Genomic DNA, 11,943 nt, shown 5'->3' with positions numbered 1-11,943 from the left:
TATTTATCTTGCAAATTACACTGTCTTCCAAATACTCTTTATACATTGGTAGCTTATTCAGTATAGCATTGGGCAATAATAGTCTGATACTTTCTTCTTGTATTTAATAAAATATCATATATGTATGCACATACAGCAGCTTTCAGTTCTATATCTTTATGTCAAATATACAGTTATATACCACAGTGCTTTACAGCAGTCATAATCTGTCTGTGAACCATTACCTTGGTTCTGCTGCATCACAAATGCAAACATCCACTGCCCTAAAGCTGCTGCCTTGTGAAAAGCAGGAGCACTGGGGAAAATATGGCCTTCATGTGAGGCTACAGCCACCAGCAAAGAGGAATCCCACTATAGATGGCTTGTTCCCTAAGTGTAGCTGTGCCCCATACCATACGCCACATAAATGTCATCTTGAACAGAAATCACACAACTAGCACAACATATTTCAGATGTGTTGGACTTTTGGCAAACCCAGGTGGAATCAGTCTATTATCTGTGCTACAGGTCAGCTTAGTCAGAGCAGATCATGAGGCTGTCCAACAACAAATGTGACTGAAACACTCAGTGACATGTAAGTATAATGAGTGGGAGTCTCTTATTTCTCTTAATATTTCAGTCTACACAGACCCCATCCTTAGACAGATTGTACAAAACAAGAATAGACAATTTTACACGGTCCACACATTTTCAAAAACTTTGTCACAGCCTGCTTGGCTGTCATCTAGTGACCTAGTTCTCCCTGTGTCTGCTTGCAAAACAATGTCATTATTCTCTTCAATAGCAGGGTTTTTAAATTGCCTATAATGTTTTTCTAATGCTTTACAGAAGTACAGTTATTATTAAGAAAGATATGTGTAGTTAAAATCTCTTCACTGAAATAATGTAATTGACTTAAAAGTGATAAATAAAAACACAAAATTTATAATAAACTGTAAAAAAAAATAACTATAACCTGAACTACAACAGGTGAAGAACAGGACCTTACAGGCAGTTACTCAATTTACAATATACAAAAGGCAATATTGTACTGTCCATTCTGAACATTATCATGGGGAATGAAAATATCTATGCTTGTAGAATACTGTATAGGTAACCTCTTCACTGTGATCATAATTTTAGTATTACCGGTATTCTTACTTCAGAATGATTTTATTCAGCTTAGCATAAACTTCATGTCAGAAGGGGACACATACAGTTTTCATAAATTCATTCACTATTAGAGGTCCTTCCTAATTTGGAAAAAAAAACAAACAAACTGGTAGCAGCAAGCATAAAATGTAAAATAGTAATTGATGTATTGGTGCTGTGATGAGGAGGGGTAGATCGAGATGGTTTGGACATATTGAGAGGATGGAGGATGACATTGGGTGCAGAAGGTGAGAAGTGCGAGTGTCAGGGGGTTGGGCTGCGAGAGGCAGACCAAGAAAGACCTGGTAAGAGTCCTAGAGTGTGACCTCAGGGACTGAATACAGAGGCTGCCAGAGACTGAGCAGCACGGAGAGCTGCCATTAGGTGATCAAGGCCAAAGCATGCAAGCATGTTGGAGCCATCTTACTGAAGGGTCTAATGTGCACAACAATTCAAGGTCACATTCCACTGAGTCACATCCCCTTGCTCCTAGTGGTTTATGAGAAAAAATTATGGTCGGATACTGTTTGATCAAAACTCACATATTACTATTTTTTCTCTTACTTTCAGTTAACCATCTCGGGTAGCGTAAGTTTTCCATACATTTCAAGAACATGATCAGAGAGAATGGAGTGAGGGCAGCCCCTACCAGTGCACAAAGAAAAACATTCCCATGGATTTTATTTGCCCCCAGGAAATTGGTTATATTAGTATAAATTGTATACCGTCATCTTGGCTGATGGTTATACTATCAGATAAGCTAACAAAAACACACAAAACTGATGAGTAAAAGTACCAAAGTGCAGTGAAAATAAACTTGTTCAAGAGTAAAACTTATCTTCAAATTACTTCGCAACATCCTAATGCAAAATTCTGCCTGCATCATGCAAGAGCAAAGCATATGTCTATATGCAGAATTTCAAAAGCTTTCACGGGGTGTTTTTAGAATTTTGATACGACCAATAATTTTTGAATAAATCGCAAAAAAACGAGCACAACCTATCCCCAACTCCACCGAAAGTCAAGTGGACACTGACTATTTAAGAGTGTTGGCCTCGAACAATACCCTTCCCCATGACACACCAAGGTTTGTCGCAGTTCACACTAAAGCTTACTTTTTGGTAAATATTTTTGTCCATAATTGCCTACTTAGTATCTCTCCAGCCCAAAACTGATGATGACGCTAATCGCATCGTCAAGCACTTTTCACGCCAACTCTGGTATGACAAGTTGTGTCATCGTTCCCGAGAGGGTTAATAATGAGTAAACATAAACATACTGCATGATAACAGATAACTGTTCAGGCAAATAATATGTAAGATATCAGTCGGTCAGAAACAGCTGTTAGGAAGGGCTGTGGCTTAGCTGTCAAGCTCGCAGGCACTGGGTAGAGCTACTTTAGACATTCAACCTTCCCGTTTCCTCTCTCCTTCACCTCTGCTTATCCTGGTTCAGTGTCCTCTGTAGGGGCTGAGATGTACATGACATACTGGTACTTGAGTTCCCCTTTGCCATCCAGAGTCACAGAAAATGGCTGCAGCTCCACCTTTTCATCTAGTCGAGTTCCTGACCCCTCCCCACCCTCCGCCACCCCCTCCTTCCCCTCCATTTGTGTCACAATTGGGGAGAGAGGGCCAGACAGAGTGGAGGGTGTGGGCAGAGGCTGATGGGGGTCATTTGAGGTCTCTATGTGCTCCAAAGTATGACCTGATGAATCAATTGTGTGAGCCTGGGCCTCCAGAGAATGACCAGGAGTCTCTAAGGTATGATCAGTGACCTCCAGTGCATGACTTGGAGCCTCCAGTGAATGATTGTTAACCTCCAGTGGATGACTTGAGGCCTCTAATGTATCATCAGTAACCTCCAATGCATGACTCGGTGAATCCAAGGGGTTACTTGGGGCATCGAGCACAGGACCAGAAACCTCCAGGGTGTGACTTGGGGCTTCTAGGGTGTGACTTCCAACCTCCAGCCCATGACCCTGTGCCTCTACTGCATGACCAGAAACCACCAGGGTGTGACTAGATTCCTCAAGTGCATGGCTTGTCTCCAGGGTGTGAACTGGGGCCTCCAGTTCATGACCGGAAGCCTCCAGGTCCTCAGCCAGATGCGTGTCCAAAGGTGGCATGGTGAGGTGGTGTGCAGCGTCAGCCAGCATGTCCTCACTGCCAAGGGTGTCCTCACTCCCCTGGGGCATCTCCATCTCTCCCAGAATCAGTGACACACCCGGACCCATTTCTATGTGCTCTGACCCTATTTCTATGTGATTGGATCCCATCTTAATGTGGTCGGAGGCCATTTCTATGTGCTCTGGTGGTATCTCTATGTGGTCAGATGTCATCTCTATATGCTCTGGAGGCATCTCTATATGCTCTGGAGGCATCTCTATGTGGTCAGATGTCATCTCGATGTGTTCAGATGGCATCTCTATGTGATCAGATGTCATTTCTATATGTTCAGGTGACATTTCTATATGATCAGATGTCATCTCTATGTGTTCAGATGGCATCTCCATGTGTTCTGATCCCATCTCAATATGTTCTGATCCCATCTCAATATGTTCTGATCCCATCTCAATATGTTCTGATCCCATCTCAATGTGGTCTGAGGATTTAACTTCAAGTGTTTCAACTGTACTGAAGGGGCCAGAGTCAACACCAGGCAGCTGCTGTGTGGTATCCATCATGTTCAGAGTTTTCACCTTAATGTCCTCATCATTCGTGAAGGCATCCTTCTCTGGCAGCTTCTCACAGGTTGCCAGTGAGAAGGACGGCAAGCTGGTGTTGTCGTAGGACTCTGCCGTCATGAGCAAGTCGTTGATTACAATGGAGGCCACTTGTTCGTTCTGCTGGATGTGCTGCTGTTCCGCTGGGTTCTTTTGAATAATAACCTCCTGAGTGTTCACCAACTTCTTGTTCTGGAGTTGCTGTGCATTCTGTTTCCTCCTGCCTTTCATATTCATCTCCTTGCCGTGGGTCGCTGACATATGGGTCTGTAGACTATCCCCAGATGTGAAGTTTTCCCGGCACAGGTGACAGATGTAGACAGAATGCTTCCACAGATGTAAAAGGAGTGAAGACCTTTTACGGAACTGAGCTCTGCAGTAGTCACAAGTATGGTGAACCTGAAGGTGCTTGATATTTACATGATGGCGGTAGGCAGTGTGTGTAGTAAATTTGATCTGACAACTGTCACATGCCCATGTCTGAGCTTCCCTATGCACTGCATTGATGTGGGTATTGAGCTTGGAGATAGTGAAGAATTTCTCCCCACATGTCTCACAAATTATTTTCTTTTCTCCATGGCTGTAAAGCATGTGACTCCTGTAGGGCACATGGTAGTGGAAAACCTTGTTGCAGTGCTCACAGCTGTACTTTGGCCCTACGTGATGAACAACATTACGGTGGTACCTCAGGCCGGCTTTGGTGCCAAAACACTTGCCACAGTCCTGACACACCACCTCCTTGTCTGGCTCCTCCCCAATGCCATGAAATCTGAAGAGGTGGACCTTGAGGCGGGCCCTGGTAGTGAGGTAGCGGCCACACACTGAACAGTCTGATCCCTGCTGGTGGGTGGAGGCATGAGTAAGGAGAGTCTGCTTGCATGTGAATGTCTTGCCACATTCCTTGCAAGCATGGCTCACTGATCTTGGCTTCTTAATCTTTGGGGTTACAGTTTTGGTTCTGTTTTGGCTGGCTGGATCCTCTGCATCTGAATGTTTGGACAGGTGATGGACCCACAATGCAAGGCTGGAGAATTCCTCTTTACACTGAGGGCAGCAGTATTTTTTAGAAGAGGCTTGTCTTCGAGAATGCTTTCTACTGTCATCTTCAGTCTTATCTGACAAAAAATTGTCTGAGATCTCTTTATCCTCAGTTACCCTTGAATTGTACGTTACAAAATCTCTGCTACACTCTGCATCTGTGTATCCATCTGGAGGCCTTGAGTATTTACAGGAATCTGGAATATCTTGTAACTTGTCCCTCTGATCTTGCAGTGTTCTCTCAAACATTTCCTTGATATCCTGCTTCTTGGTTTTCAACTCTTCCTCAATTTGTGCCACCTCCTGGACCAAACTCTGGCAGCGAGAGCACATGCTGACACTCACACAGGTCACCTCACGCTTTGAACGACCCACAATTTTCGCCACCAACACACATAGTGACACACTGTTTGACATTACGTTGGAATCCAAAGCACACACAAGTCCTAAATTTCCACTCTTCCTCCCACACACAAGACAGATATGATCATTTGTACCTTTTCTATGCTCAGCCTGCATTATAACTTTGTCCTCTTGGCCACTTTCAGGCGTCTTAATATAGGTATTATTCTGTGGCAGATAGTCATTGATAACCACTCTCATGCACTCATCTGAGTCTTGCCCTTGGTTCCCTGACACCTGCCATCTGCTGCCTTTCCTCCCATCCCTAAGAAAGCTTTCATCCACAGCATCTCCAGCACCATTGGAGAGAGGCATGGCTTGGCTCTGACTTGTCTGTGAGTCAGGCACTTCTTGGTGTAGGTTTCTGATGGGTACAGCTCTGCGAGTGAGGGTGGTACGGCTGCCCCTCCTGATGTCCTGAGTGATGAAGTGCTGCTCACACACTCCATGTTGGCTTTCCAGCAACCACCCTTCAACCTGGTCAGGAAAATCTGATTAAGTACATACTGTAGCTATAAACATACATAAATATGGTACCATGCATTCTCTTTAAGGAATTCTCATACTGAGGCCGACCATGGTATAGCTTACTTTTCTACGACTTAGAAGTTAAACCACATGCCAAAATTAATTACCTCCTAACAATTGTCAGAAGCTTTGGGGTTGAAAAAAGAAATATGAATGTGTGTGTGCGTGCGTGCATGCGTGTATAGTAATGTGGAGTTTTGTAGTAGCTGAAACTATTAAACTCGTTTTCGTTTTCGTTTTTAAAGGCTTCAACATGCTTGCACATGTCAGCCTTGGTCACCTAATGGTGGCTCTCCACGCTGCACGATCCATTGCAACCTCCCTGTTCAGTCCCTTAACCTTAAGGTCACACTTAATGACCTCGTCCCATGTCTTTCTCGGTCTACCCCTCATAACCCCACCCCCAATATTAACACTTCTCACCTTCCTCACCCAATTATCATCCCCCATCCTCTCCACATGTCCAAACCACCTCAATCTACCTCTCCTCATCACAACACCAATACACTCCAGTCCCGTCCTACCTCTCAACTCTTCCATTGTAAACCCAGCCCCTCCAGGCCTTGGACGCAGGGACGCACTGCACATCCACCTAATCATTGTCATTTCTGTACGTCTGAGCCGGCGAATGTCTTCCTCCTTCACTGCCCAGGTCTCACTGCCATACAGCATTACACTCCTAACACATGCTGCATACAAAGACCCCTTAGCACATAGGGATAGCGCTCTCAATGTCAGGAGAGGCAAGATCTCCCTGAACTTCTTCCAACCACTTCTCACCGTAGCCACAGAACTAGCTCCAGCCCCACCTCCAACACACAACATGTCTCCCAAATAACAAAACTCTTCCACACACTCAAGAGATTCACCAGCAAGTTCAATCCTTTCACGTCTGACGATCTCCACCTGCTCACCCCAGCACGCCGTACACATAAAATCAGCATTATCTCGCAGTCTACCTCTGATACCACTACATCTCTTATGCACCCATTTATCACACACACCGCACAAGATGGAATTACTTCCCATGCCCTTGTGGCAAACTGCACATGGCCACTCTCCCTCATCTTTGACAGTACTGCCACCAACCCTAGATATCATCACTTTTGTTTTATCTGCATTTACCCTTAAACCCTTTTGCCCCATACCATCTCTCCACTTCCTAAACCTTTCCTCCGCCTCCCTTTCATTCTCTGCAATCAACACCAAATCATCAGCATACAACTCCCACGGGAGTCCGTTTCTAAAGTCACGTGAAAGGGCTTCAAGTACCATGATAAACAACATGGGACTCAAGACTGACCCCTGATGGACACCAACATTGACGGAAAACTCATCACTCAAATCTCCATTCACTCTCACCTGGGTGTGAGCACCCACATACATGGCCATAACCACCCTAACCAGCCACTCCTCCAAGCCAAGCTTTCTCATTGCCCACTTCACCACCTCTCTAGGGACTCTGTCAAAGGCCCTTTCCAAATCAACAAAAACAAAATAAAGATCCCTTCTCCTACCAATATATTTTTCCTGAAGCTGTCGAACAATGAATATGGCATCAGTGGTCCCCCTACCTGGCATAAACCCAAACTGCATCTCATCAATATTCACTCTTTCTCTAATCATACTTTCTAAAACTCTCTCCATTACCTTCATTATCTGATCTAAAAGCTTTATACCTCTATAATTTCCTCTTTCCAGGGCATCACCCTTCCCTTTATACACATTTACAATTACACTCTTCAGCCAATCATCTGGGACAACACACTCATAAATAATCCTATTTATCAGGTCAGTGACTAAACTCACCCCTATATCGCCTGAGGCCTTCAACATTTCGGCAGTCAACCCAGACACACCTGCTGCCTTCCCCACCCTCATCCTGCCTATTGCCTCACTCACAGTAGCAGTATCAATCAAAGGCCAAGGGCCAGACAATGGATCTGCTGGCTCCAAACCTTCCCTGTCCCAGTCAAACTCCTCATTCAACAACTGGTTATAATGCTCTCTCCATGCATCTTTAATATCCTCACTGTTCACCACTACCCTTCCTTCATCATTCTTCACACACTGCTCACCTATGATATCCCGATTATCCCTCTTCACCTGACCTGCCACCCTAAATATATTTTTCCTTTCCCCATTATTTAGGTTATCAAGTAATTGTCTCTGTGACTCAGACTTTGCCCTGTATACCTCTCTCCTAGCCCTACGTTTGGCAGCCAAATATTCCTCTTTGCTACCACCCTTCTTCCATTCCTGGAAAAGCCTTCTTTTCTCCTTAATTGCAGCTTCAACACCCTCATCCCACCACCAAGTTACTTTATGTCTTGGTGGTCCTCTTGTCCAGCTGCATGTTACATCAGTAACTCTCAAGAAATTGTTCTTCAGGGCTCTGTACTGTTCATTAACGCCTCTGTCTACAGCTCCCTGTTCAGCCACCACTCTCCTCAACTCGCTATAGAAGGCATCCCTTACTACTTGGTTTTTCAGCTTCCATATTTTCCTCCTAGGTACATAAGTCCTCTTTTTCATCACTTGTTCTTTATGCACCATATCACAAATCAATAGTTTGTGCTGCTGCACACACTCCTCACTTCCTATAACTTTAACATCCCTCACTAACCTCCTATCGGCCCTCCTAACCATAAAATAATCTATCTGACTGCTATTTCCCCCAGACTCATACGTAATTAACCTACTGTCTCTTCCTAAAATATGTGTTGCACACAATCATGTCCGTTGCCTCCCCATACTCGAGTATCCTTTCCCCTTCTGCATTCCTTAGACCATATGCACATCCCCCATGCACTCCTTCATAACCTTGTGCTGCTTCACCTACATGACCATTTAAGTCCCCTCCCAAAATCACTATCTCATCATCCCACATACCACCCACTACACGTATTAAATCATCCCAAAATCTATCTTTCTTTGATTCATCCAATCCTGCCTGTGAAGCATATGCCAATATAATCACAGCTATCTTTCTTCCAACAGAATTTTCACTACCAATATCCTATCGCTTACTCTCAAAACATTCATAACATATTCCACCCATTTCTCCACAACCATCACACCAACACTTCCATATCCGTCTGTCCCCCCCTGCCAAAACAACTTATAGCAACAGTCCTTCCCAACAATCTTTCTGGCTGATCCACCCCTGTACCGGACTCCTACTGAATGCCTCAACGACTTCCCCTGCTCTTCCCCTCAAACTTCCCACATTCCATGAACCCACCCTCATCCCCATGGGTGATTTACTGTCCTCAGGCTTGCTTTGAAACTTATTTTGTTTTGTCATCTTCAGTATTAATAAATGGAGACAGACACAGCACAGGTCCCACTCACTGCACAGTCCCAGGTCCAGGCAGTGGATCTGGGACCTCTAGCCCACCAGCTTACCAGTGGCTGTGGTAGTGGCCTCGGGGCACCCTGCCAGGACAGCTGCAGGGACACCCTCCAAGAGCGGCTTGGCACTGCAACTATCCCGCCATGTAAATCCAGCAATAGAAGGAAATGCCATCAGTTGCCAAGGTGGTACCTACTGAAGTGCGGGTGAGGGATGGGAGAGCAGCCAGCCAAGCATTACGTTGCCGGCCACACCGAGGGAAGGGGAACACTGCCAGACCCTCCTTTGCTGCCCCCTGACACACCACACATATGCGCACCATCATCAACACCTGCCTTTCACACACACAACTGTAATAAATGAAAAGGTAACTAAAGATAGTACAGTACAGTATGTGTAGTCAGACAGAATAATACAACTTGAGTTAATCTATCAACAACCTCAAACTGTACTAGTAATTCAGCTACCCTCCATGAGTACAACTTGATATATAGTATGTTCCTCATTTAGCTAACTCTTTTGCTGCCATGGACACTCATCAATTTTTTTTTATTCAGGCTACATCCAGACCATGTTATGAAGCTGAAGGAGTTTTTAACATTCCAATGGTTAATCTTGATAGCCTTCAAATCTTTGACAGCTTGAATTCTAAGCTTTAAAAAAAAAAAAAAAAAAAAAAAAATCTTGTGGTAGCCTGAATATAATACTGCACCCATGGATGGCTAAAGGAGTTAACTTTTTGAGCAAAATTTTTTTGATGAATGAATCCGTATGACACTGGCCAAAAACCTAAAGTGCAGCATCACTCTTGTTTGTGTGAAACTGCAGATTTACTTCTTTTCTTTAGTGTAAAATTTTGAAGCTATTTTCAGCCTAAAAATTTGAAGAAAATGTAAAACTTAAGAAAACAGTGTTGGAAGCAAGTCAAGAAAAAAAGTGAATGAAATTAATGATAAAAAGTTGGATGTAGGTAAGACATGATTTACAAAAGACTGAGACTGTGTGCCTTTGTTCCATCCATCCATCCATTGCCAGACGCCATGTATCCCAGACGGGGTGGCCAATGGCTTAGAGTTAATTGTTTTACAGGGAGGGGCACTAATCCTCCACCAACCCCACTTGACACGTAGGGATGCCAACAGCATCTGGTGTTCCCAGGCGGTCACCCATCCAAGTACTAACCAGACCCAACGTTGCTTAACTTCGCTGATCGGACGGGAAGCGGTGTACTCAACGTGGTATGGCCGTTGGCGATTTCAGTATTAAAAAAAAGAACCAGAATATTGTATTTTTCTCCTTTCTGTTTTCCCAGTAATGTTTGAATGGCTGTGTCTGAAGTGGGAACTGACTACCAATACCTATATACCGGTAAATTTAGTTTTAATGATTAAATGGAAGTGTGGCCCATTTCTTACCATTCCTTTTTACTTTGGTAAATTTTTCAGAATTACACTCATATGACAGGGTGGATAGACAAGGATTGTGGAAAGTATTAATAATATATGGAGTAAATGGGAAGTTGCTGAATATCAAGAAGAGTATGTATCAGGGTGCTAAGGCTGCAGTGTGTGTGTGGACAGTGAACTGAGTGAATATTTCTGTTTGAAGGTTGGATTCAAACAGAGATGTGTCATGTCTCCCTGGTTGTTCAGTCCACATATGGATGGGGTTATAAATGAGATACTGGTACAAGGAAGGGCAGTGGATGTTGGAGTGGCCCTAATGAGAGAGGGCAGTGTGTGGAAACTCCCTGTACTATAGTTTGCAGATGATATTGTGTTGTTAAGTGAAGACAAAGGGGAGCAGCAAGGCTTGGTGAATGAGTTTGGGAGTGTGTGTAAGAAACGGATTCTAAAGGTGAATGTAGGGCAGAGTAAATTTATGGTCTTTGAGAGAAATGAAGTCATTGAATAGACAGTGAGGTTGGATGAGGAGGAAATGGAAAATGTGAGTGCATTTAAGTACTTGGGTATGGTAGTGTGATGAGTAAGGATGGAAGTTTAGAGGATGAAGTGCTTGAAAGGGTACACAAAGAAGAGAGGTTGGTGGTTCTTTGAAAGCACTGATAAGAAACAGGGAAGTGAGCATGGCAGTGAAAAAGTTACTGCATGACAGTATTGTGATACCAACTCTAATGTATGAAAGTGAAGCTTGGACCTTGTTGAAGGGACACCAGTCAATTGAGAGGAGCATGTAGAGTCACATGGAGAGACAGACTGACATAATGAGGAAGTGAAGGAGCATTGTGGTGTGGATGTGGATGTGATGGGAAGCATTAGGAGAAACACACTGAGGTGGTTTGGCCATGTGGAGAGGATGGAAAGCGAGAGACTGATGAGGAGAGTGTATGTGAGTGAGGTGGAGGAGGGGGAGAGGGAGGAGGAGGCCAAGGATGAGGTGGAGAGGTATATGAGAGAGGGGGGTGTGAACTGGGAGCAGGGCAGTGAAATGGCAGGGGACAGGGTGACATGGAGGCGCTTTGCTTGTGGCCATCCCTTACGGGATTAATGCGTCTGACGATAGGTAGATAGATATCCAACTAACACACACTGAAAAGAATATACCGGTACTCATAATTGACTAAGCAGTTCTAAGTACTTTCACATCAATACCTAGTAAGCATCTGTTGCTGACACTTTTTGAAGTATAGTGGCCTTGCATCCAGTAAGGTAATTACATCCGACAGCACTGCCGTACTGGACTAATTCCATGCTGGACAAATAATGTATCTTAAGGAGAAAATTACTTACATCAGAGAAGACTG

General features: G+C 44.1%; 1 protein-coding gene and 1 non-coding gene across 2 annotated transcripts; both read right to left on the bottom strand.

Moving 5' to 3' along the window:
- Positions 1–2,572: 2,572 nt before the first annotated feature.
- On the bottom strand, positions 2,573–9,501 carry LOC145416508 (uncharacterized). The gene is made up of 3 exons (XM_080285464.1): positions 9,376–9,501; positions 3,731–5,773; positions 2,573–3,373 (listed from the first exon to the last, which is right to left on the bottom strand). The coding sequence occupies exons 1-3, from the start codon at positions 9,499–9,501 to the stop codon at positions 2,573–2,575; spliced, it is 2,970 nt and encodes a 989-aa protein (XP_080141590.1).
- Positions 9,502–10,312: 811 nt separating this feature from the next.
- Positions 10,313–10,431, bottom strand: LOC145416555 (5S ribosomal RNA). Its single transcript, XR_013900287.1, has one exon. It is a non-coding gene; the product is annotated as a 5S ribosomal RNA (ribosomal RNA).
- Positions 10,432–11,943: the final 1,512 nt, after the last annotated feature.

The sequence above is a fragment of the Coenobita brevimanus genome, chromosome 106 (genome assembly GCF_032717465.1).
Source record: "Coenobita brevimanus isolate Jiangsu-jjx chromosome 106, ASM3271746v2, whole genome shotgun sequence".
Taxonomy (NCBI): domain Eukaryota; kingdom Metazoa; phylum Arthropoda; class Malacostraca; order Decapoda; family Coenobitidae; genus Coenobita; species Coenobita brevimanus.
This window is presented reverse-complemented; position numbering and strand designations above follow the sequence as displayed.